The 24367-nt window shown below is 41.6% G+C and overlaps 1 protein-coding gene across 3 annotated transcripts in view; it reads left to right on the top strand.

Moving 5' to 3' along the window:
* The window catches only part of CDH10 (cadherin 10), a 518016-nt gene that overhangs the window by 368497 nt on the left and 125152 nt on the right, over positions 1-24367 (top strand). For all 3 annotated transcript variants that reach the window (XM_033934920.1, XM_033934922.1, XM_033934921.1), the window contains 2 exons: positions 9778-9897; positions 13903-14070. In XM_033934920.1, the coding sequence (XP_033790811.1) occupies positions 9778-9897; positions 13903-14070 (288 nt within the window). The remainder of the gene's footprint in view (positions 1-9777; positions 9898-13902; positions 14071-24367) is intronic.

The following is a 24367-nucleotide window of genomic DNA, read 5'->3' as shown; positions in this document are numbered from 1 at the left end:
TCTAGCCTTAGATGAAGCCTTCTCCACTTGATTGGCTGATTTCATGTCTCCACTAATGATTACCCCCAAATCCCGCTCTGCTGTAGTCCTGGACAAGGTTTCACCATTCAGTGTGTATGTCTTACACGGATTATTGTTACCAAGGTGCATGACCTTGCATTTTTTCGCATTAAAGCCCAGCTGCCAGGTTGTGGACCAATGTTCCAGTAAAAGCAGGTCCTGCCTCATGCTGTCGGACAAATCATTTTTACTTGCGGTGTCACTCACAGTGTTACATAATTTGGCATCGTCGGCGAATAATGCTATTTTACCTTGAAGCCCCTGAGTCATGTCTCCTATAAATATGTTGAAAAGGATCGGGCCCAAGACTGATCCCTGCGGCACTCCACTGGTCACCCTCGACGTTTCAGAGAGGGTACCGTTAACCAACACCCTCTGAAGTCTCCCGCTTAGCCAGTCGCTGACCCATGCAGTTAGTGTATCACCTAACTGCACCATAGAGCGATACAGAGGTATTATCAAATTCTTGGTCTTATTTTACAACCCTTTCCTAATACATAATCCTAGCATCTTGTTTGTTGGGGGGAAGGGGGTGGCTGCTGCCACATACTGGACAGAAGATTTCAGCACATTTTCGACTCTTAAGCAGTGAGAATTTGAATTATTCTTTGCATTTCTTCATATTAAATTTCATCTGCCATTCAGATGCCCAGTCTTTCCAATTTCCTTAGATTTTCCTGTACTTTTTCACAGTCCGCATGTGATTTAACAGCTATGAATAGATGATAACCTCCACAACACAACAAAAACTTGTAGTGCTCTTCTATGTCTAAGGAGTGATGGATTGCATATGTAAACAACTAAAGATGAACAACGTCAGAGCAGCATACAAAAGCTAGTATCCACTCTCACACATTTGAAAGACTGGTTACCTCTGCTTCAAATCCCAGGACTGCATAAAATCCCATATAGTCTCAACAAATTGTAACATAGAACATAAGAGACACCACAAGTTCTGCAACATGGAAAAATTAGCTGTAGCTTTCTATGCTAAGGCAACTGGTCGCATGATTAGATCTGAGAAACCCAGATCAAGGAGAACTCAGAACCTATTCACCTTCCCCCCACATAATGGTACCCGACGTAAGAAACTTTACGACAGCCTTCTGGCGACAAAGGCAGCGAAAATTGACCCCACCATCACCAAACTGATGATCGAAACAACAGACATCAAAGTGTTTCGAAAAGAAATCAAAACAGTTCTATTCAAAAAACACGTCCTTACTTACTAATCTCCTCCCACTCGTACATGCTTTCTCCCCCGTGAATAACACACTAGTCAATTCCTCGAATCATACCTACCAAAAAAATATCCAGACCACTAAACAAGCATCTACCACATGTATCCAATAAACCTATCCCTTCTATGTTAGGTAATCCTCTTGAGTTACCCGAATATATTGTTATTCTCCACTGTTTCCTGTAAGTACTTGAATCTTTACTATGTAATTCCATCGGATAACTTCAGATATCCTCTAATTTGTAACTCTCAACTGTATCATGTAATGTACTTGAATCTTTGTTATATAATTCTCTCGGTAATGTCCAGATATCTTCTAATTTGTAATCCGCTTAGAACCGCAAGGCACAAACGGAATAGAAATCACTAATGTAATGTAATGTAATGTAATAAAGATCTTGGACAAAGAAGATCTTCAAAGAAGAATTAAAGAGGCAATAAAGAGAGCAAGACACCCTAATAACTTCAATGGAGACAAATGGCTCATCTTCAACAAAGTCTGGCAACTATTCATTCACAAGAAATTTAGCACAAAAAGGACTGGCATTGAGAACAAAATCTTTTTCCCTCCCTCCCAAAGTTTCAGTATATGACCTACAGGAATTCCTCCCATCTCCAGAATCAGAACTTTTCCAATGAATGTCCAATGGACCTTCCTGCTGAAAATCTCTTGCCTTCCTGAGAAATCCACCCAGCTCGAAATTCAACCAAATCAGGTCTGAGAACCCACTATATAAAGACAAACTGCAGACCTCACAACATACCCTGAAGAAAGTCACAGCTAGAGAATGACACGGGGACAAATTTGTTCCCGTCCCCGCAGGAACTCAATTTTCCCATCCCATCCCCATGAGTTTTGTTGCTCTCCCTGTCCCTGCCCCATTCCTATAAGCTCTGCCTTAACCACACAAGCCTCAAACACTTATGATTTTAAAGTGTTTGAGGTGTGTGCAGATGAGGATGGAGCTTGCAGGAATGGGGCAGGGACAGGAAAAGAACTTGCGGAGATGGAACGGGAAAATGAGTTCCTGCTGGCATGGGGAACAAATTTGTCTTTATGTCATTCTCTAGTCACAGCATGATGGCTGAAATATTTTTCATCTTCAATAACAAGCTTTTTTGGAGATACAGAGGAAATGCAGAATGGATGCACTTGTAAGTCAGTAAAACACTTCCAGGAAAAATTTGATTATCTTACCATGCTAATGTAATTTTGAAAGTTTTTTGTAATATTGCTGTCTGTATACAGTCTCTTCCTCTGTAAACCGTTCTGAACTGTTTGTGGTATTGTGATATATAAAAATAAAGTTGTTATTATTATTATAAAAAGTGTTTGAACTACATATGGAAATGGATAGGGAGCCAATGGCTTGAAGAGAGGAGTTATGCAGGTATAACAATAATGGCAGAACATAGGCATTGGAACGGGGGAGGCCACAGGGGCCATGGCCTCCCCAAAAATTGCCCATCCCGTGGGTCAGGGGGGGTACGCAGGCTGATTGCCACCCACCCACCACTGCTGCTGCTCCCTGACCACTGCCACCGCTCACCGCCATAACTGCAGGAAGGGAAGAGCCAGGCGCATGCAGCAAATGCATGCCACCAGCCCACAAGCCTCTGGCCCGGACATTCTCTCCAACGTCAGAATTGACATTGGGGGAAGGCTTGTGAGCCAGCACTGCTGCACCTACCTGACTCTTCCCTTCCCTTCTTGGATTTGCTGCTGAAGCAGCAGGCAGCAAGTGGCAGTGGACTGGAGGGGGAAGTAAGAATCGGCAGCAAGTAGGCCAGACTTCGGCACAGCAGGGAGGGAGAGAGGCAGGCAAGCTGGCTTTGGCGCAGCAGGAAGGGAGGGAGGCAGGCAAGCAGGAAGGCTGGCTTCGGGGAAGGGGGTGGGACAAAGGCTGAAAGGGGGGGACATAGGAATGAGGAGGGAGGAAGGGAGGAGACAGAGAGGCAGAGAAAGGGTGGGGGGTTGTAAGCAGAAGAAAGACAGAGAGAGAGAAAGGCTTGGACCAAAGGAGAAAGACAAGAGGCAGATGCTGGACTATGGGAGGTGCAGACTAAGGGAGAGAGACCCTAAGGAAGAACAAAGATGGAAGATCATAACAGAGGAGGGAGAAAATAGGGAGACCTGGAACAAAGATGGTGGAAGGTAGAAAGGAGAACTGACACTGGATCTGGGGAGGGTAAGCAGAGGGAAAAGAGAGAGAGACCTGGATCCAAAGGGGATGGGGCTGGATTATGAAAGAAATGTTGGATGCACAGTCAGAAGGAAGTATAACCAGAGACTCATGAAATCACCAGACAACAAATGTAGGAAAAATTATTTTATTTTCAATTTAGTGATCAAAATGTGTCAGTTTTGGGAAATTATATCTGCTGTCTATATTTTGCACTATATTTGTCTATTTTTCTATAGTTGTTACTGAGGTGACATTGCATATTTTAAAGTCATCTGCCTTGACATTTTTGAAAAACCCCCAATCATAAATAATAATTAACATTTTCTCTGCGTACAGTGTGCTTTTTGTTTTTTTAATTTTGGGGTTTCCATTATGTATTTATAAGATTATATTGTGTGTATATGAAAAATGGATGGAAGAAATTGCATTACAATTAGTATTATTATTTTGGGGGTGGAGTCAGGGGCGGGTCTGTGGCGGAGCTTTTGGGCCCTTCCCCTAAACAAAAAAGTGTTCCGCAGACTATGTGGCGGAAGATAAATCTTGTGGCAGAATTTTGAGCAAAGTGAAGAGGAGATGGTTTAGTGGGAGAATTGTGAAAACTACAGTAATCTAAATCCCCCCCCTTTTTTTTTTTTTTTTACAAAACCGCAATAGCGGTTTTTAGCACAGGCTGACGTGCCGAGTGCTCTGTGCTGCTCCTGATGCTCATAGTAACTCTATGAGCAGCGCATTCAGTGCACCAGCCTGCGCTAAAAACCACTATCGTGTTTTTGTAAAACGGGGGGGGGGGGGATAAGTTGAGGTGATAAGGGTTTTGGTAGTGTTTTAAGAAAGTAAGGGATTCATTGTGTTGATGTTATAGAGAAAGAAATGGCAAAAAGTACCAACTGGAAATCAGGAAGCGGATCGTAGAAACTGCAGTGAAAACAGGCAAAAAACAAAATCAAGACACTAATGGCATGAACATAGAATTTGAAAAATTTAAATAAGGGAAGTTTCTCTTGAGAAACACCAGTGTTTCTACCATGTCTAGTGCTAGGTGTGAATGATTTGAACTCACAATATCCACTGACACAGAGAATATATGGTCATTGGGCATGTTAGGTTCTAGGTAGGACATGAATTCCAGGGTAAACTTGCCCAGACCTTCAAACTGATGTGTCCAGCATATGAAGGAGTTTGTGGTTGTGGCACTAATGTGCCCTGCAGGGAGGCATTTACAGAATCTAGATCAGGGGTTTCACAAGTGACTAGCTGAATCTGGGCTTTGCAGTCTATCACTGTAAAGTATGGCCTCTGTCACCAAAGATTCTTTGTGTGATGGGGCTTATGGGGAACTTGAACATAAAGGCAGAAGGGGGCGTAGTAGCTGTGCGGGTACTGTTCATATTGCCTCTACTGCTGGAAGGCTTGCCTACTCTTTCCTCTGCTACTTTCTCATTGCCCTTCTGCCTCTTGCACTTTTTTTTCACCTTGCTCTTCTGCTAAAATGCCCAGCGGACAGACTCCTTTCTCCTAACTGTACCCCTCATTTCCTTCTTGCATTGTTTTTTTTTATTATTATTATTTTTTTAAATTAAATTTTTGTATTATTTTATTGAATTTTGAATAAACATATAAAGCATTCAAAGTAACACATTCACAATTCGATGAAAACCAAACATTACAACAAATATCTCTCTAACATGTTTCATGTCATAAAAATCAAAACATGGATAAGGATCTAGAAAGGGAAGGAAAAGGAAGAAGAAATCAAATAAGAAAATATCCGAAAATTATGGAGTAGGAATGAGGTTTTCTTTTACATAATAATCCAGATATGTCCAAGGTGAACGAAGATGAGAAATTGGTGGGAGGCTGTTTCCTTTGCCCTTAACCGCCTGTTCATATGTTTTATATAGGCATACTGAGTTCCACCAAAACGTATAATTCAACAATGGTGCTGATTTCCTATTTTTTAAGAACTTGCAGAATGCCAATGGCGAACAGAAAATCTATCAGCTTAGGTGGGCAGTCCAGATCAGTAAAACAGGGGTGTTGTGAGCGGAGAACTATAACATCAAAAGAAATATCTGTAGTTTTCCAGATTTGAATCCAGAAAGGTTTAACCTTATCACAATGGAAGAGCAATATGGGCTAAATTGCCCTCGTCATTATTGCAGTGCCAACAAGTAGGATTTGGTCTCGGTTTCGCTTTCCACATGCGAAATGGGAGTCTAATTGGCATGCAACATTAGAAAATATAAAGATTGAGAGACATAGAGGCATAGAGACATCATTTCCACCAACAGAAAAAGAATCAGTAGCAGCAGATAGAACCTGGTCCCATTTCTCAACTATAGATGAGGAAGAGTTCAACAAACTTTACAATAAATATAGCCATGCAGGCTGTGACCTCAACCATTGCCCCCCATACCTACTGAAAACATCAAGCACATTATTCCGATCCGTGCTTCTTCAATGGATATACTCATCACTACTAGATGGTTATTTCCCACAAGAACTAAGCGAAATCATAATAACTCCGATATTAAAGGACCCTAAAGGAGCAACAGACCAACCATCCAATTACAGACCCATTGCCTCAATCCCATTGTACATCAAACTGATGGAAGGTCTTATTGCAAAAACTTTAGCCTCTTACTTAGAGAATCACAACATACTCCACCCCACACAATCAGGATTCAGAACCAAATACAGCACGGAGACACTTCTAGGAACACTAATGGACACTGCACGACAACACCTCAGTACTGGCAAGAAAATCCTGCTGATACAATTAGACCTTTCTACAGCCTTCGACTTGGTAGACCACGACATGCTTCTACAAACCCTCGACTCAATAGGAATCTCAGGCAAAGTACTTATATGGTTCAAAGGATTCCTACAATCAAGAACTTACAGAATCAAAACAATGCAAGAAAAATCAGAACCATGGTCCAACCCCTGCGGAGTTCCCCAAGGATCACCCCTATCACCTACACTATTTAATATATACGTAGCTTCCCTCAGCTACTATATGGATAATCTTGGCATAATTTCATACAGCTACGCAGATGACATCACTATTCTCCTACCCTTCCACTAACCAGTATCCATTATGACAAGCACAATACACAAAACCCTCAAATCAGTTGCAATTTGGATGACAGAGCACAAATTAAAACTTAACCCTGACAAAACAAATTTCATCCTATTAGAAAACAACAAAACTCCAACATTAACTAATCTTGTTATAAATTTGTTCTCATACCGAAATACAACCTACACTAAAATTGCTTGGAATCACAATTGACAGAGGCTGCACCATGCAACCCCAAATTAACAAAATAATAAAGGCATCGTTCATGACCATGAGAAATCTAAGAAAAATACGAACATTCTTCGAAAAGAAGCAATTCCTACTATTGGTACAATCTCTTATTCTTGGGATGATAGACTACTGCAACATACTATACCTACCATGTCCCGCGACCATGATGAAGCAATTGCAGACAGTACAGAATACAGCCCTAAGACTTGTCTATTCACTAAAAAAATATGACCATATCACACAGGCATTCCATGACTCACACTGGCTTCCAATAGAAGCGAGAGTGCACTTCAAATTCTACTGCTTACTTTACAAGGCTATCAACGGAGAAAGCCCAACCTACTGGAACAACTGACTAAATCAATCCTCCTCAACCAGACACAGAAGAACCCACTCACTATTCTCCCACCCATCATCCAAAAATGTCAAACGAAAAAAACTTTATGACAACCTAATAGCCTCCAAAGCAGCTAAATTGGACAGACAAATTACCACTCTGTTATCTTCAACTACAAACTACAAAACATTCAAGAGAGATACTAAAACCATACTCTTCAAAAAATACATAAAACCTATCCGGTACGACCAATCCCAACCCAATATCCAACATTCTCTATACCTTTAATACTCTCTAACTTTCTTATATTTACCAAATGTTATCTAAAATCCCCACAATTCACCCTATTCCTATCTCCTAAAGACTTCTACTTCCCTTTGGTAACTCTTTTATCCGACATTTTCATTACCTTAAAAATTTTATATCATCGCTTATTTTATTCCTTCAAATTTTGAATGTAATTCTTGTTTTAGTTTGGATGTAATCCGCCTTGAACTGCAAGGTAATGGCGGAATAGAAATCACTAATGTAATGTAATGTAATCCTCGAAGACAAAGAGGGGCGGTTAGTTTTTGCATTGTGAATGCAACCCATTCTGAGCTTTTGTAACCCATTCTGAGCTTTTGGGAGGACGGGATAAAAATCTAAATAAATAAGTAAATCGATATGTTACATGGGGAGTGATAGTTCCTTTCACCCATTGGTCATATAGAGTAGATAGCATGTAGACATCCTCTTTGGAGAGGCTTTTCAACCTTTTATTTTCTAGATCAGCATGCAAGCAATCAATTAGTACTATCAATCCCTGCCACTGCCAAAATCATCCACCTTTGCCTCTCAAATATATAATATTAATGTTTCTGATATAATTTCAAAGAAATTATATCCTGAGTATTTAAGTCTGTTAATATTGTTAGGTATTCTTGGATGCCTATGATAGTAACTATACCACTATTCCTACTACTACTAATAATAATAAAGAGGAGGAGAAATGAAGATTCAGTTACATCAAGGTCAGCCATGAGAAAATGTGAATCAGAGTTTGCAGGGAGAGCATCACAATGGTGAAAGAGAAGAAAAGTGAGTACAGAACTGAAAAGCTAGAAACCTTTTAGGCTAACTGGGGATACATGCCACACATGGACAATATCTTAGAGAAATTACAAATGACATGGACACCAAGAGGATGATATTCAGCGCCTCCTGCCCACTTAAATCGCTTCTAGCTAAGTGGGGATATTTGGTGGCACTTAAAATGGAGAGTGCTGTTGAACATCTCCTCAGATCACCCAAATAAAAAAATGGTCAGGGTTGGTGCTGGGGGACAGCACCGGAGAGGAGGCCCAGCTTATGCGGCCTTGGCAGTATTCAGTGTCAGCTCCCGGATAGCTAAGTGGCCAAATTCAGGACTGCTTTTGAGCTGAATATCGGGCCAGCAGCCGCATACTACCAGTAGTACCGTGAACTGCTGTGAGAAATCACGGTAGCCATTTTGAAGGACCATTCTATTCCTAAAGCTGCGGCAAGAGGCGGGAGCGAGGAGACTGCACTTCTGCCCCCCACAGCCCCCGCTCGATCACCACTTAGCTGGTCAAGTGCTGACACTGCCTATGAAATGTCCCCCAAATAGCCGGTTTTGGGTTCGGTACTAACTGACTGTTTACAGCTGTGCTAACTGGTTAAATGGTGCTGAAAATGACCAGTTAGCTCTAAATGGGTGATTCACTGGCCAGGAGCCATTTCTTGCCAGTTAAGTCATATTGAATATCAACTCCATAGATGACAACTTACCCTAGTATTCCATAATGAAATATGGGTGTCCAGACGCTGTTATTGAACTAGTGCTCAATGAACTGCTTCTAGATGCCAAATTTATGATGCCAGTTCCACAATGTCCCCCCTTAGTGATAATGGACACCCACACATACTTTGAAATTAATTTGAGTGAAATTTGCTTAGATTCCAAGCCGTATTCCAGGATAGTTATTTGCCACACACACACACCATTGTACAAAACCATAGCACGTTTTTTAGCGCCAGCTGTGGCATTAGAACTGTTACCGCTGCAGCCAGCACTAAAAAACACACTACAGTTTTGTAAATGGGGGAGGAAGGTATTTATTTATTTTAAAATGTATACACCACCTAAACTTAGGTGGTTTACAAAAAACTTACATAATATGAAAATATAAATTTTTTAAAAACCCCACATAAACTGCTCCTACCCAGCTTTTCAGCAATTCACATTTATCTAATTAGATAATAAAAAAGCAGCTGTGGAAAATTGGATTTTAAGCATTTTTGTTTTTAAAGACTATCTATTTTCACATAATCGTAAAAGACCAGGTAAGCCATTCCACAACTTCACTCCTGCTATAGCAATCTACAATGAATATGCATGAAAGAGATTTGCATATAATAAGGCAGTGTAGCAAATCATGCGTATTCATTGTGGATATGTTGAAAATCTGACTTGCAAGGAGGTACTCTAGGACTGACTTGGGAAACAGTGACCTAAAATATTATTCAATGAAATTCTAGTCAATTTTCCTATGGGAAAAAAAGTGAGTTTTCTGTGCACACATGGAGAATAGTTCATTTGTACCAAGGAAAACTAATCTGAATTTGATTATTACAGGTACCTTTGTAGTGCAAGTTGCCGCTGTGGATGCTGATGATCCTTCCTATGGGAATAGTGCCAAAGTCATCTACAGTATTCTTCAGGGACAGCCCTATTTCTCTGTGGAACCTGAAACAGGTCAGAAATTTGCATATCTTTTTATGACTACCTTTATGTGACTAAAGGGTTCTTTTTTAAAAAATTTCAAAGTTATCTGCTACAAAGAGAAAAATTACACCACAATGAAAAGTGTTTTCTTTCTCAGCAAGTGCAGTAATAATTTCTAAACAGTGTGATAAGAAAGGCTTATGCAATAGCAAGAGGTGTGTTTTTTTCTAGAAAAAGCAGAATAAGCAGGAAAGTGGTCAATGTGTAGACACTTTTGTCAACTCTAAAACAGGTATAAGAGGGCAATGCTTACATGCAAAATTTATTTATTGGGGTTTATTAACTGCCTTTTTCATGAAGATTCGCCCAAAGCAGTTTACAATACATTGAATAGTAATCAAGTAATTTCCCTATATTTCCCAGCAGGCTCACAGTCTCACTGTGGTACCTGGGGCAATAGAGGGATTAAGCAACTTGCCCAAAGTCACAAGGAGCAGGCTGGGATCAAACTCACAACCTCAGGGTGCTGAGGCAGCAGTTCTAACCACTTGGCCACACCTCCACTCCTTACCATTTATGCAACCTAAAAGTTGTGTATGTCACTAGGTGAAATGTCCATAACATGTTCAAACTTTATGATGTTAACATCCCATGAAGTTGCCTGCTAATGGACTAAAGCACAGTTCTTCAACCGCCGGTCCGCGGACCGGTGTCGGTCCACAAAAAAATGTTGCCGGTCCGCGAAGGATTCGGGTCCCCAGCCACAGCAAAAAGTGCCGGCGTCAGCTGACGTGCAACTTTCTGTTGCCGTCGCTATGCCGGCACTCCTGCCTTCCATCTCCTACTCCTGCCACGTATTTCTCCGCACCCCCAGACAAGCAGGGGCAGCTTGTGTGCTTTTAACTTCGGCACACAGCTACCCCTAAGCAGTATTTTAGCCGCAGTTTCATGAGGCAGCCTCAGGGCCTTTGATAGGCCGGCCCACATCGCATCATCAAAGTGGGCCGGCCTACCAAAGGCCCCGAGGCTGCCTCATGAAACCGCGGCTAAAATACTGCTTAGGGGCAGCTGTGTGCCGAAGTTAAAACCACACAGAGCTGCCACTAACCTACATCGAGGAAACATTTGCTGGAGAGGGAAGGAGGGAAGGGAGTAGAGGTGCTCCTAGACAAGAGAGGGGAAGGGGCTACTGCTGGCAGAGGAGAAGGGAAAGGGAAGGGATGAGAATTACTGTTGGATAAGGGGAGGAGGAAAGGGAGAAGGGGTACTCCTGTACAAGGGAGGGGAAGGGGCTACTGCTGACAGGGGAGAAGGGGAAGGGAAAGGGAAGAGAATTACTGTTGGATAAGGGGAGGAGGAAAGGGAGAAGGGGTACTCCTGGACAAGGGAGGGGAAGGGGCTACTGCTGACAGGGGAGAAGGGGAAGGGATGATAATTACTGTTGGATAAGAGGAGGAGGAAAGGGAGAAGGGGTACTCCTGGACAAGGGAGGGGAAGGGGCTACTGCTGACAGGGGAGAAGGGGAAAGGATGAGAATTACTGTTGGATAAGGGGAGGAAGAAAGGGAGAAGGTACTGCTGGACAGGGGAGGAGGAACATTGGAAGGAAACAGCTGGCAGGGAGATTAGAGGAGGGGAAGGAGTCAGGATGGAATGGAGAGATCAGATGAGGGAAAGGGGAGAGACAGAGGAATGACAAAGTAGAAAGAGATTGATGCTGGGAAGGGGGATCAAATGAAAAATAAGGAAAGAGGGACAAAGATGCTAGATCTGGTGTAGGAGAGAGGGGCATAGAAAGAACGCAGATACCATATTGAAGGGGGAGGGGTAGAGGGCAGACAGTGGATGGAAGAGGCAGATGCTGGATTGAAGAGACAGAGGGCAGACGCTGGATGGAAGAGAGTGAAAAGAAGATGAAAGCAGAAACCAGATGACAAAAGGTAGAAAAAAATAATTTTATTTCTATCTTGTGATTAGAATATATCAGATTTAAAATATGTATCCTGCTAGAGCTGATGTTAGACATAACTGGGGAGTGCAAAGCCCAGGCAGTGCGTCTTTAGCTTCCAGCTGGCTTAGGGCTCTCTCTGACCAGGAGGCAGTTGCCCTAGTTCCACTCCCCTAACACCATTCCTGCCATGTGTGACTGTGGTATTCTGTTAGCATGATATTTGTGTAGCATTCTATAATAATTTGGCTTATTCAGTGTTCTTGATAGTAGAGGGGATATATGTGAAGGGGAGGGGAGACGGGGGTTTTGTTGATCCTTGCCCTGTATTATTTATATTTATAAAATGACAATTGTACAGAATATTGTTTCTTTTTATACTTTAATAAAATATGTTCAATATAAAATCATAACTATTTGAAGCTTGTTCAGATGGGATCAGATGGTTAATGGGACTGAGCTCGCGGGGATGGGGCGGCAATGGGGTTTTAAAAAATTTCAGTCTTATTAGTTTGCCGGTCCACAAAATAATTATTTTATTTCTGCCGGTCCATAGGTGTAAAAAGGTTGAAGAACACTGGACTAAAGCGTACATTTAATAGAATAACAATCATTGTTTCCACATGTAACTGCCAATTATTGATGCCAAGCACATGCGGAAGTGCTATTATTGTATACATATGGATGCATAAATGGCACCTAAATTTAAGCACACCTTACAGAATTGCCCTTCATGGGGCTGATTCTACAAATGGGTGTCCCGATTGTTGGCAGTGGTGGGCATCCTATCACCAACTGGCAGCCAATTGGGATGCACGTTTTAAAAAAAAAAAAACTCCCCAAGGCAGAACCCCACCATTGTGTTTGTCACGGGTCTAGGGAGAAGTGTAGGGACACTTAAGCTCACCCAAGGCTGGGTGTGGGCGTATTTTAACCCAGAAATAGTCTTAGGAAAGTTTAAGCATCTCTATGCATCTCCCTAGAGCCTTGACAGACGCCTGAAATATAGGCCTGCAAAATGCTGGCCTACATTTCATCCTATAAGTAGACATTGCTGCTGATTGCGGCAAGGGAATCCCCAATCAGCTGAGCTGGAAGGACTCCCCAAAGCCATAGCTTCAGGGAGTCCTGCTTGCTTAGCTGATTGGGGGGAAAATACCCCTGCTGTGATCAACTGAGCCGGCAGAGGACCCCCAGATACCCACATCCACATAGCAGGAGAGATTCTCACTCCCTCCTGCATAACACCCCCAATGCTCACACACCCCATGTACATCTGTGCGGCAAGAGGGATGCCTACACCCTCCTGTCTAACACCTCCAACTGCCCCTCCCCCACATCCAATCAGCAGGAGGGATGCCCTTTTCCTCTTGCCGCTGGGTCCCATTGATTCCCTGATACCCCTGACAATCCCCAACACCCCTCCACACCCCAATATCTCACCCTGACAACCTACAATCTCCCTCCTGTACCTTTAGAAGATGGCCAGAAAGAGGGATGCCCACTTCCTGCCAGCAGGCCTACCTCATCCAATGGGAAGGGACTTAGGTATTTGGACCAATCAGGTCCTTAGGCCCCCTGCTCGGAGCATTCTGGGAGTGGCCTAAGACTCCAATTGGTCCAGATACCAAAGGCCACTCCCAAGGGTAGGATCAACTGATTTGAAAGGATCTCTTGGCAAACATAGTCGGCTATCTGTGCGATCAAGAAGACACGATTCTCTAACTGGCGCTAGTGACATGGTCATTGGTTAGAGAATCAGGGGGGTAAAGCGTTTGTTCTTTAAGACAGAAGCAATTCTATATAGGATTCCAGTGTGCGATTCTCAGCTGCTTCTTAGACGGCCGCTGAAACCAGCGTCCTATACAGAATCTGCCCCAATGTGCGTATTTCTGCACCCCACCCATGCGGACGCCCACCATCAAAGTATGCAACATCATGTGAAAGTACATTATTGAATAACATGCAATTGAATGGGCACCTACTTTACCACTTAAGTACCTGACTCTTTATAACAATGACATCCTAAATGTGTGTGGTGTTTGATTTCAGAGGCATATAACAAATGTTTTTATTTTATTTTTAAAGGTATAATTAGGACTGCTTTGCCAAACATGAACAGAGAAAACAGGGAGCACTACCAAGTTGTTATCCAGGCCAAAGACATGGGCGGTCAAATGGGAGGACTATCTGGGACCACAGTAGTGAATATCACTTTGACAGATGTCAACGACAATCCTCCTCGATTCCCCCAGCGTAAGCCACAATTCATAGTTCTCCAGCATTGTGCTAAACTCCAGGATGGAAATAATGTAATGATCATCTAACTACTTTGAAGCTTTAAGGTCAGACACAAACAATGGCTCTGTGTCTGGATTTATTCACCTTTAACCATAAAATATAACAGTACGATGTAGATCTCAACCAGGATGATACATTTAGGGGGAAATTCTTGAAAGGGCATTAAGTGCATTAGCGCATGCTAATGTATTAGGACACACAATCACATTAGCATGTGCTAACCGCTAAAGATGCCCATCATATTCCTATGGACATCTTTAGCGGTTAGTGAGCGTTAAAACAATTGTGCATGCTAATGTGAGCATATGCGCTAACGCGCTTAACGCCCTTTCATGAATTCCCCTCTTAATAGCCTGTTATTCTGTCACATATGGAACTAATAATCTATAGGATGTATTGAACATAATCAGAATGCACTATGAGATTTAAAAAAAAAAAGATCCTCTTCCTTTATCTTCTGGAGAGATTATTTTAGGTTATCATTCCATGACAGAATGTTTTACATTTACCACATGATAAGTATCCAGATTACTATGTGGTACATGCAAAGCTTATATGATGACTATTGGAGACATGTCCTGTATTTTCCCATACAGTTACCCCTCATTAAGAACCTAAGAACAACCATACTTGGTCAGACCAGTGGTCCATCTACTCGTACCCAGTAACCTGTATCCACAGTGGCCAATCCAGGTCACAAATACGTGGCAAAGACCAAATCAGGTCCTTTTGTGTACTTAAATTGATAGAATACTGCTATCTACATGATAAGGCCTAGATTCTATAAATGAGGCCCAAATAAGTTTCTGCCCCCCCCCCCGCCAAAAAAAAAGAGTACTGAACACTATTCTAGAAATAGAGTTTTGAGCTGGGCGTCATGTATGGAATAGTATGTAGTGCTAGGATCTGTGAACAAGTTTGAGTATGAGGGTTTACACCAACTGATATCTGAGGTAAACCCTCATATATAAATTAGAAATGGTGCATGCATCTTTAGTTAAAACCTTTGACCAGTTCATGTTCATCCCATAGCCACACCTCCTTTTCAGTTGTATGCTGAAAGATGTACGCTTGCATCTTTATAGAATAATGCTTAGCATGATAAGCGCTTAAATCCAAATTAATTATTGATTATTAGCACTCAATTATTGACACTAATTGGTTCATTACTTAAATTGGGCACACATCCAAATTTGCACACACAATTTTGAGCACCATATAAAGAATACGGGGCTAACTGTATACCTAAGCACTATTCATTAATTAGTTACTAAAATGGCAAAACATGTACTTTTTAGAGGGATATTCCCAAGGAAGGAGCATGAGTGGGGAATAGGAAATTTCAGTGGGATGCTATGAACTACTATACTGGCTATGTATACACATGGATGAAACCTAGAGGAGATGTTGTGGTTAGGAAAAATGTAGGTTTTGAATTAACATCTGAATCATCTAGTGGAGATAATGGCAATAGTGTAAAATCGGGGCGGCGGGGGACAAAAGATACACCATCTGACTCAAGCTGGTTAGAAAGTCAGAGGTCAAGGACCGGGGGGGTAATCTCATACCGGAACAGACCAAATACCAGATCCAGGAAACAGAATGATTTGCTGTGTTCAATTGTCTGACTACAGGAAGAAAATGTGTTAACTCGAGATTTGTCATTTGTTCCCACAAAGAGACATACTCCTTTTAAGTTTAGGGTGAACTTTGAAAGATTTATCCGCATCATCCAACTCAAATTATTTTTTCAAGCAGATAGGTTACAACATAGGAATGTGTCAGGTTAAATAGTAAGAGAGATTGGGTTTGGCCTTGTTGACCCTGCAATTTGGACTTTTAAACAGTTGGCAGTTTGAGATATGGCTGTATTGAAGGGTGGTTGTAATTAGGACCCTAATAATATGATATTTCAAGAACGAATGGCTTTGAAGAGGCTGGAAGAACCTTTCATTGTGATTCACTGGGCCGACAAGGGTGGCACTATTGTGCTGATGAATAAAACCAATTGTATGTGAGAAGTAAATCACTAACTGTCAAATGTTAAATTACAAGTAAACCTTACAGATCAGTTGTTATGAAAGATTAATAATCTTACTGTAGAAGCATGGAAGAAAAAATGAATTTTACCTTTTAAATTATAGGGAATGAATTTTATTTTTTGAATTATAGGGAATCTAAGTTGCCCATTTTTTATATTCTCCCAAAGATACACAAAAGTTTGGAAAATCCTCAAGGTTGGCCTATCGTATCCTCGAGGGTTCTTTATTGAAAAGAGTGAGCAAGTATTTTAATTATTTTTTAAACCCTTTGGTGAAGGATACCACTCATTTTTAAAATTTGTTGATCCAATACCAGGAGGTAGGGGAAAATTGGATCCAAGAACAATGGATGTACACTCCTTGTATATATCTATCCTTCAGGCGGAAGCAATTGAAGTTTTGGAAAAGGTGTTTAATTCTAGACCAAGACTTTGGCAAGTGCCTACTGAATTGGTTTGGCTCAGTTGGCATTGAAAAACAATTATTTTGTTTTTGATGATGTCATCTATGGTCAAATTTCATGTGCAGTGACAGGTATTTTCATTCACTCCCTCTGTAGCCAATTTATTTATGGCAGAATGCGAGCAGAAATGGGTTTACTAGAACAGAACATATGCAGATAAGGCTAGACTCAAATAGAGCACTGGTCTTTGACCTAAGGGCCGCTGCGTGAGCGGACTGCTGGGCTCGATGGACCACTGGTCTGACCCAGCAGCTGCAAATCTTATGTTCTTAGCAGAATATGAATTTGTTATGTGCTGGGTCCGATATATAGATGATAATTTTTTATGTGGAAAGGGAATCAGTTTAAATTGGAACAATTTATTCTATGTTGAATGCTTACCATCCATTGATCAAATTTGATTTCAGCTATTTGATTGAAACTGTGTTTTTGAATGTGGTATTTCAAAAACAACAGAATAAATTGTTCACCTCTATATACTCCAACCCTATAGACCGTAACATTCTTTTGAGTTATAAAAGTATGCATCCTGTGCATCTTAAGAACAATCTGCCGGTTTCACAATTTTTTAGATTTTATCATATTTGTGACCCGAAAGCACAGTATATGTAGATGATAAAAGGTCTTAGTGACAAGTTTTTGCAACGAAGATATCCCAAGAAAGTAGTACGGAAAGCATATAAATGAACTTTATGCAACAAGAAACAAGAAACATTGGCAAACTTTATCTGTTCTTGAAAGACTAAGGGGGAAATTCTACAAATGACGTCTTAACTTAGGCCTAACCGGTGCCAAAGTTAATAGGGAAATGTTATTTGAAATGGCAAATGACTTTAAATTTAAAGCGCCTATAGGCGCCTAAAGAAAAGGCACTGGAATCGCAATTCTGAGGCATCTACTGACTAATGCCAGAAGTGACGTTAGGCACCATGATTCATGACAAAGACAGGTGCATGAAATATAGGCCTGGAAAACCCTGGCCTACATTTCAGGCACCTATCTTTCCCAAAGGCACAATTCTCTGTGCTGTTGCATGATTAATGTGATTGGCGGCTGCTTTTAAGATGGTCTCCCATATTGGTGTCATATACTGTAGAGCAGAGGTTCTCAATATGCAGTATGTGTACCCCTAGGAGTACATGTACCATTGTAAGGGGGGTACATGACACCGGCACTTTATGTCTCCCAACTCCTTCTGCCATTGCATATCTCCTATATTCCTCATCTTCTCTCCCCAGCCTTCCCCCCACCTTTCCTGGACCAGCAGCAGCAGCACATTGTGCTTTTAACTTCTGCACACAGCTGCCACTAGCATTAGTTGAGCTGGCGATTCCATCATGAAGCCTCAGGGTGTTTGCTAGGCTGGCCCACCTCCGATGATTAATCTTTTATCAGACGTGGGCCAGCCTAGAAAAGGCCCCAAGGCTACCTGATGGCTAAACTAACACTAGCGCCAGGAGTGTGGGGAAGTTAAAAGCACACAGTGAGCTGCCACTAGAGAGAGAAGAGCTGCTGCTGGACAGGAGGGGAAGGGAGAAGAGATGCTGTTGGACCTGGCAAGAGGGGAAGGGAAAGGTGCTGCACATTGAGTGAGATGGTGCATGGGGGAAGAGAGCATATTAGTTGTGAGTATGGTTGGGGAGGGAAGGAAGGAAAATTGTTGCAGGAGTGAGTGATGAGAGAGGGAAAAATTGGGGAGGAGGAGAGGGAGAAATGGTGCATGGGGAGAGAGCATGTTAGTTATGAGTGGGGTTGGGGAGAGAAAGACTGGAGGAATGGGAAGGGGAGATGTCACACTTGAGGGAAGGGGCAAGGAGAAAGAAAGTGTGCAGGAGGCAGAAAGTATTAGACTCATAGAGAGAGAGAAAGAGGGAGAGATGGATGGGGATGACAAAAAGGAGGGAAGGAAAAATGTCATACTCAGGGGAAGGGGGAGAGAGCAATGAGTGAAAAGTTGGACTCATAGAGAGAGAGAGATGTTGATTAGGGGAGGGAAGGAGGGCCAGAGGAGAGGAAGCATGCAGGAGGAAGAAAGAAAGAAAGAAATGTTGGACTGGTGGAAAGGAGGGAGAAATGTTGAATTGTGAGATGGGGCAGAAAGGAGGGAGGGAGGGGAGATGTTGGACTACAGGGGGCAGAAAGGAGGAAGGGGAGAGAAATGCTACATTGGGTGGGGGTGGGGAGGAGAGATGATTCAAGGAAGTAAAAGATGCCTGTCCAGGAAATGGAAGGGAAGGAGGGGAGTGGTAGCACTAGAGAAAATAATTAATAATAATAGTAGTAGTAGAGAGAGAGATGCCAGACTATGGGAAGGGGGGAAAGGAAGGAGAGAGATGTCAGACCACTGGGAGGAGGGAGGGAAAGAGAAAGATGTTGAACTACTGGGGGTAAAGGGAGGGAAGGAGTGAGATGTTGGATTACTGAGAGAGAAGTAGGGAAGGAGAGAGAGATAGGAAGGGATGGAAAAATAGATTTTGAGAAGAAAGCATGAAAATGGAAAAAAAGTTGAATGTTAAAAGTTAATGCCAAAAAATGGATGCAGGGCAGAAAGTGAAGAAGGAGAGAAAAACAATCAATGGATAAGAAGTCCCTGTAAATACAGTTAAGAGCATAGACAGAAGGAAGTGCAACAGAGACTGGGAAAAATTACCAGACAACAAAGGTAGGGAAAATGATTTTATTTTCAATATAATGCTTGAAATGTCAGTTTTGAGAATTTATATCTGCTATATATATTGTGTGTATATGAAAAATGAATGGAAGAAATTGAATTACAATTAGTAATGGAGCGAGGTCTGGGGCGGAGCTTGGGCAGTTTGTGGTTGGGGTACCCAGTTGATATTTGTTAGATTTAGGGGGTACATGGGTTGAAGAAGTTGAGAAACACTGATATAGAAAATCCAGGCCTAAGTGCCTGTCACTGTATGGTTTCCTTTCCACCAAATTCTAATTTGGCAGATAGGCTATGTAAAGCAGATGTTTGAACTGGTATAAGACAAGAGATGGGTACACGGCTTAAGAAATGTTCAATCTGTGAGATGACAATTAATGATACTGTTTTTCACTGGACTAAAGGGGACAGAACTATTGCCCTTTCTGACTCTATTACATATTCATCTAAAAATATCATTTATTTTATTAAGTGTCCATGTGATTTGATATATACGAGGACAAACTTCAAAAGCCTTTCATACTAGAATTATTAAGCATAGATCATGTGTTCATAAAATGAAAGTGGAGGCTCCAGTTGTCAAACATTGTATGAATCAGCATCACAGTTTTGACAGTCTGCAGTATACAATTATTAAACAACTTGATTTTCAATTTGTGGAGGTAATATAAAGAAATGGTTTGCTTACCGAAACAAGTATGCATAGAAGCGTGAAGAGTGGGAGTGTGATTCAACTGGGAAAAGACTAGATGGAAAGCAATCAGAGGCATATAAACTGTCTACCTATGTAACAACAACTGACTGGAAAGATAACCCTCTTCAAACTGAATTTGATAAGTGGTTAATACTTAACACCAAATTTTTTAATGATGTTAGTTGTATTGAATGTTTGTTTGCATTGAATGTGCTGGGTATGTAATGAGGCTCAGTGGGAGGTACAATGCAATATAAAGTTTAATATAAATTGTAAGTTTAATAATAAGAAAAGAGAGAATTGCAAAAATATTATCAATAATATTATAAATTAAAAATAGATTTTATAATTGAATTGACCTTGTACAATAGTTTCTATAGCATGTTCCATCGATAAACACCAAGGCAAAGAATTCATTTAGGGCTCCTTTTATGAAGGCGCGTTAGGGCCTTAACGCGTGAAATAGTGCGCGCTAAATTGCCGTTACTGCCTCCTTTTGAGCAGGTGGTAGATTTTCAACTAGCGCACACTACAGCGCATGCTAATCCAGTGCGTGCGCTAAAACCGCTAGCGCACCTTCGTAAAAGGAACCCTTAACCTTTCCGCAATGGCCTTGTCTTCCCTGAGAGACCCTTTTATACCTTGGTGCAACTCATTCTTATATACCTTGGTCCAACTGATTATCTTCCAAGTTTCTTGCTTTTAATATACCTAAAAAAGATTATACTGTGTGTTTTTGCTTCAGCGTAAGGTCTCTCTTCACCTCCTTTATTAGCACCTTGCATTTGACTTAACATTCCTTGTGTTTATTATTATTTTCAGTCAGATCCTTCTTCCACTTTCTGAAGGATTCTCTTTTAGCTCTAATAGCTTCCTTCACCTTGCTCATTAGCCAACATGGCTGCCGTTTGGTCTTGATTTTTTAATACATGGAATATATCTAGTCTGGACTTCCAGAATGGTATTTTTGAATAACAGCAATGTCTGATGTATATTTTTGACCTTTGCTGCTGTACCTCTAAGTTTCTTTTTTACTATTCTCCTCATGTTATAACATAACAAGTTTAGTTATATACCTCAGTAACCTCTCAGTTCAATGTGGTTTGCAACAATTAAGAGACCGTACAAGCACAGTGTATTATAATCCCATTCAGAAGAATTTGTCAAATAAGTGGGTCTTTAACAATTTTCTAAAGGAGAGATAAGAGGCTTATAGTGTCCCTTTGATCCAGCTTAAAAAGATAGAAATCTATTGAAGTATCTTTTATTCAAGCAACCTTTTACTTTAGGAAATGTAAATAATCTTAAATGTCTAGAAAAATGTTTTCTGTCGGTAAATTTGAAGTGATCAATAATATAAATAGGCATAAGAGCAAATACAGTGGTACCTTGGTTTACGAGCATAATTCGTTCCAGAAGCATGCTCGTAAACCAAAATACTCGTATATCAAAGCGAGTTTCCCCATAGGAAATAATGGAAACTCACTTTGATACGTTCCCCCCCAAAGACCAGCGGTGCTGTTCCCCTCCCCCGCTCGCAAAGGGCCCCCCCCCGTGCGAACCGGCATCCCCCGCCTGAACAACTTGAACTTACCCACCCCCACCTGGCATTGACACGCAGCCCACAGGACGTGCCGGTGCCGCTAGAAGATCTTCCTGTCTCTACCGGCCTTGAGCATGCATCTGCGCATGCTCAAAGCCTTCTAATTCTCCCTCTCGCCAAGATTCTCGGTGAGAGGGAGAATTAGAAGGCCTTGAGCATGCACAGATGCATGCTCAAGGCTGGCTGAGGAAGATCTTCTAGCGGCACCGGCACGTCCTGTGGGCTGCGTGCCGGTGCCAGACGGGGGGGTAAGTTCAAGTTGTTCGGGTGGGGGTGCCAGTTCACACGGGGGGGGGTGCCGGTTTGAGCGGGGGGGGGGGGCTTTGCGAATGGGGGGGAGCGATGCTGGTTATCGGGGGGTGCTTGCAAATCGAGTCAACACTCGGTTTGCGAGACACGTTTTGCGAGAATGTTTTGCTCGTCTTGCAAAACACTCGCTAACTGGGTTACTCGCAAACCGAGGTTTGACTGTACTGTCTTGTAGAAGGTGCAGCCTAACTTGAATTATATTTTTGCCTCTACTGGGAGCCATAATCAAATTTTTTCAAATTGAAAATCAACCGAACAGCCATGTTCTGAATGAACTGCAACCTTTTGATATTCTTTTTACTGGAGACTAGATAAATTATGTTACAGTAATCCAGAGTACTCAAAATCAATGATTCTACCAGCAATCTAAAAGAGGAAAAATCAAAATATGCCCTGATCAATTGCAATTTCCATAGCATAAAGTGAGTTTTCCTGACTAAAATACATTAATTTGAACATTGAACAATAAATTTCAGTCTAAGTAAATCCCTATTATGTCTATGACTGACATAATAGACTATTTAATGCCATCCAGCTTTATGGTGTTCTCTGTGATCTCATTGGAAGGTGAGACCAGAAAGATTTTTGTTTTATCTGGGTTGTTTGAGTTTAAAGTCCCTCATCCAGGACTATCATAGTCTCCTTTTTTAAAATTAAGGGCTGTTGTATTGGATTTTCTGTGCACACTTATTCCAGGGGTTATATCAAATCTGATCATGTTATGATCACTGTTATCAAGCAGCCCCAGCACCATTACCTCCCATACCAATTCATGCTTTCCACTAAGAACTAGATCTAGAATTGATTAACCTCTTGTTGGTTTGTGTACCAGCTGCTCCATAAAGCAGTCCTTGATTTTATCATTGAATTTTATTTCCCTAGCGTGCCCTGGTGTTACATTTACCCAGTCAATATCAGGGTAGTTGAAATCACCCATTATTATTGTGTTACCCAGTTTGTTAGCCTCCCTAATTTCTGATAATTTTTCAGCATCTGTCCATTCATTCTGGTAGTAGACTCTTATCACTATCCTTTTCCATTTTACACATGGAATTTCTACCCATATGGATGTCATGGTGTGTTTCTGCTCCTATAGAATTTTTTAGTCCTTTTGATTCAAGGCTCTCTTTAACATATAACAATATGCCTCCACTAATTCGATCCACCCTATCACTGTGATATAGGTTGTACCCCAATATGAAAGTGTCCCTTTGGTTATCTTTCTTCCACCAGGTCCTAGACATGCCTATTACATCTTATCTTTTCATTTAGGGCTTCTTTTCCTAAGGTGCGCTAGCGTTTTTAGCGCATGCACAAGATTAGCGCACACTAGCCGAAAAATTACAGCCTGCTTAAAAGGAGGCGGTAGCAGTTAGTGCACATGGCATTTTAGCATGTGCTATTCCGCACGTTAAGGCCCTAACGCAACTTTGTAAAAGGAGCCCTTAGTGTAATATATTCTAACTCTTCCATCTTGTTTCTTAGGCTTCTGGCATTTGCATACAGATATTTCAAACAATATTTAGCATATCTGTTTACAATTTGCTTAGCAGTTGGCATGGGTGATTTGCAATCTTTAAAATCAGCCTACTCTGTATTTAAGGAAATCTGGTATATTGTGGCCTGTATTTCAAGCTACTGGTATGCTCTGTCGTCCCTTTCATGATGATATCTTTTAAAGATACCTTGTTCCAAACCATGCTCTTTTGAGCAGCTGTTGGCCTTCCTTCAGTTTCTAGTTTAAAAGTTGTTCTATCTCCTTTTTAAATGTTGCAGCAGCATGGTTCTACCCTAGTTAAGGTGGAGCCCATCTTTGTTCCTAACAAATCTAAAACCCTACTTCCTGCACAATTGCTTCATCCACACATTGAGACTCTGGAGCTCTGCCTGTCTCTTGGGTCCTGCGTGAAGAACAGGGAGCACTTCTGAAAATGCTACCCTGGAAGTTTTGGATTTTAACTTCCTGCTAAGAATCTGAATTTGGCTTCCAGAACCTCCCTACCACATTTCCTATGTCACTGGCACCCACATGTACCAAGACAGCAGACTCTTCCCCAGCACCATCTAAAATCTAGGTGATGTGTGAGATTTGCCACACATCAGGCTGGCAAGTGACAAAGTGATCCTCACGTCCACCAGCCACCCAGCTAGCTTCATGTCTAATGATTGAATCTACCACTATAACAGTCATCCTAATCCTTCCCTCCTGGGCAGAAGCCCCTGGAGACACATCCTTGGTGCAAGAGGGCATTGCATCCCCTGGTGGTCTGGTCCTGGATACAGGGTTGCCTCCTACTTCATCAGGATGATGTTCTCCTTTAAGAATACCTCCCTCCTCTGAGGCAGCACAGAAGCTGCCACACTGAAGGTGAGACTTTTCTACAATGTCCCTGTAGATCTCCACTATGTACCTCTCTGTCTTCTTCAACTTCTCCAAGTTTCAAGTTTTTTTTCTTTATTTTTGATATAC

Source organism: Geotrypetes seraphini, chromosome 2, assembly GCF_902459505.1.
Source record: "Geotrypetes seraphini chromosome 2, aGeoSer1.1, whole genome shotgun sequence".
Classification (NCBI taxonomy): Eukaryota; Metazoa; Chordata; class Amphibia; order Gymnophiona; family Dermophiidae; genus Geotrypetes; species Geotrypetes seraphini.
Note: the sequence above shows the minus strand (reverse complement) of the source record. Positions and strands in the feature narration are given on the sequence as shown.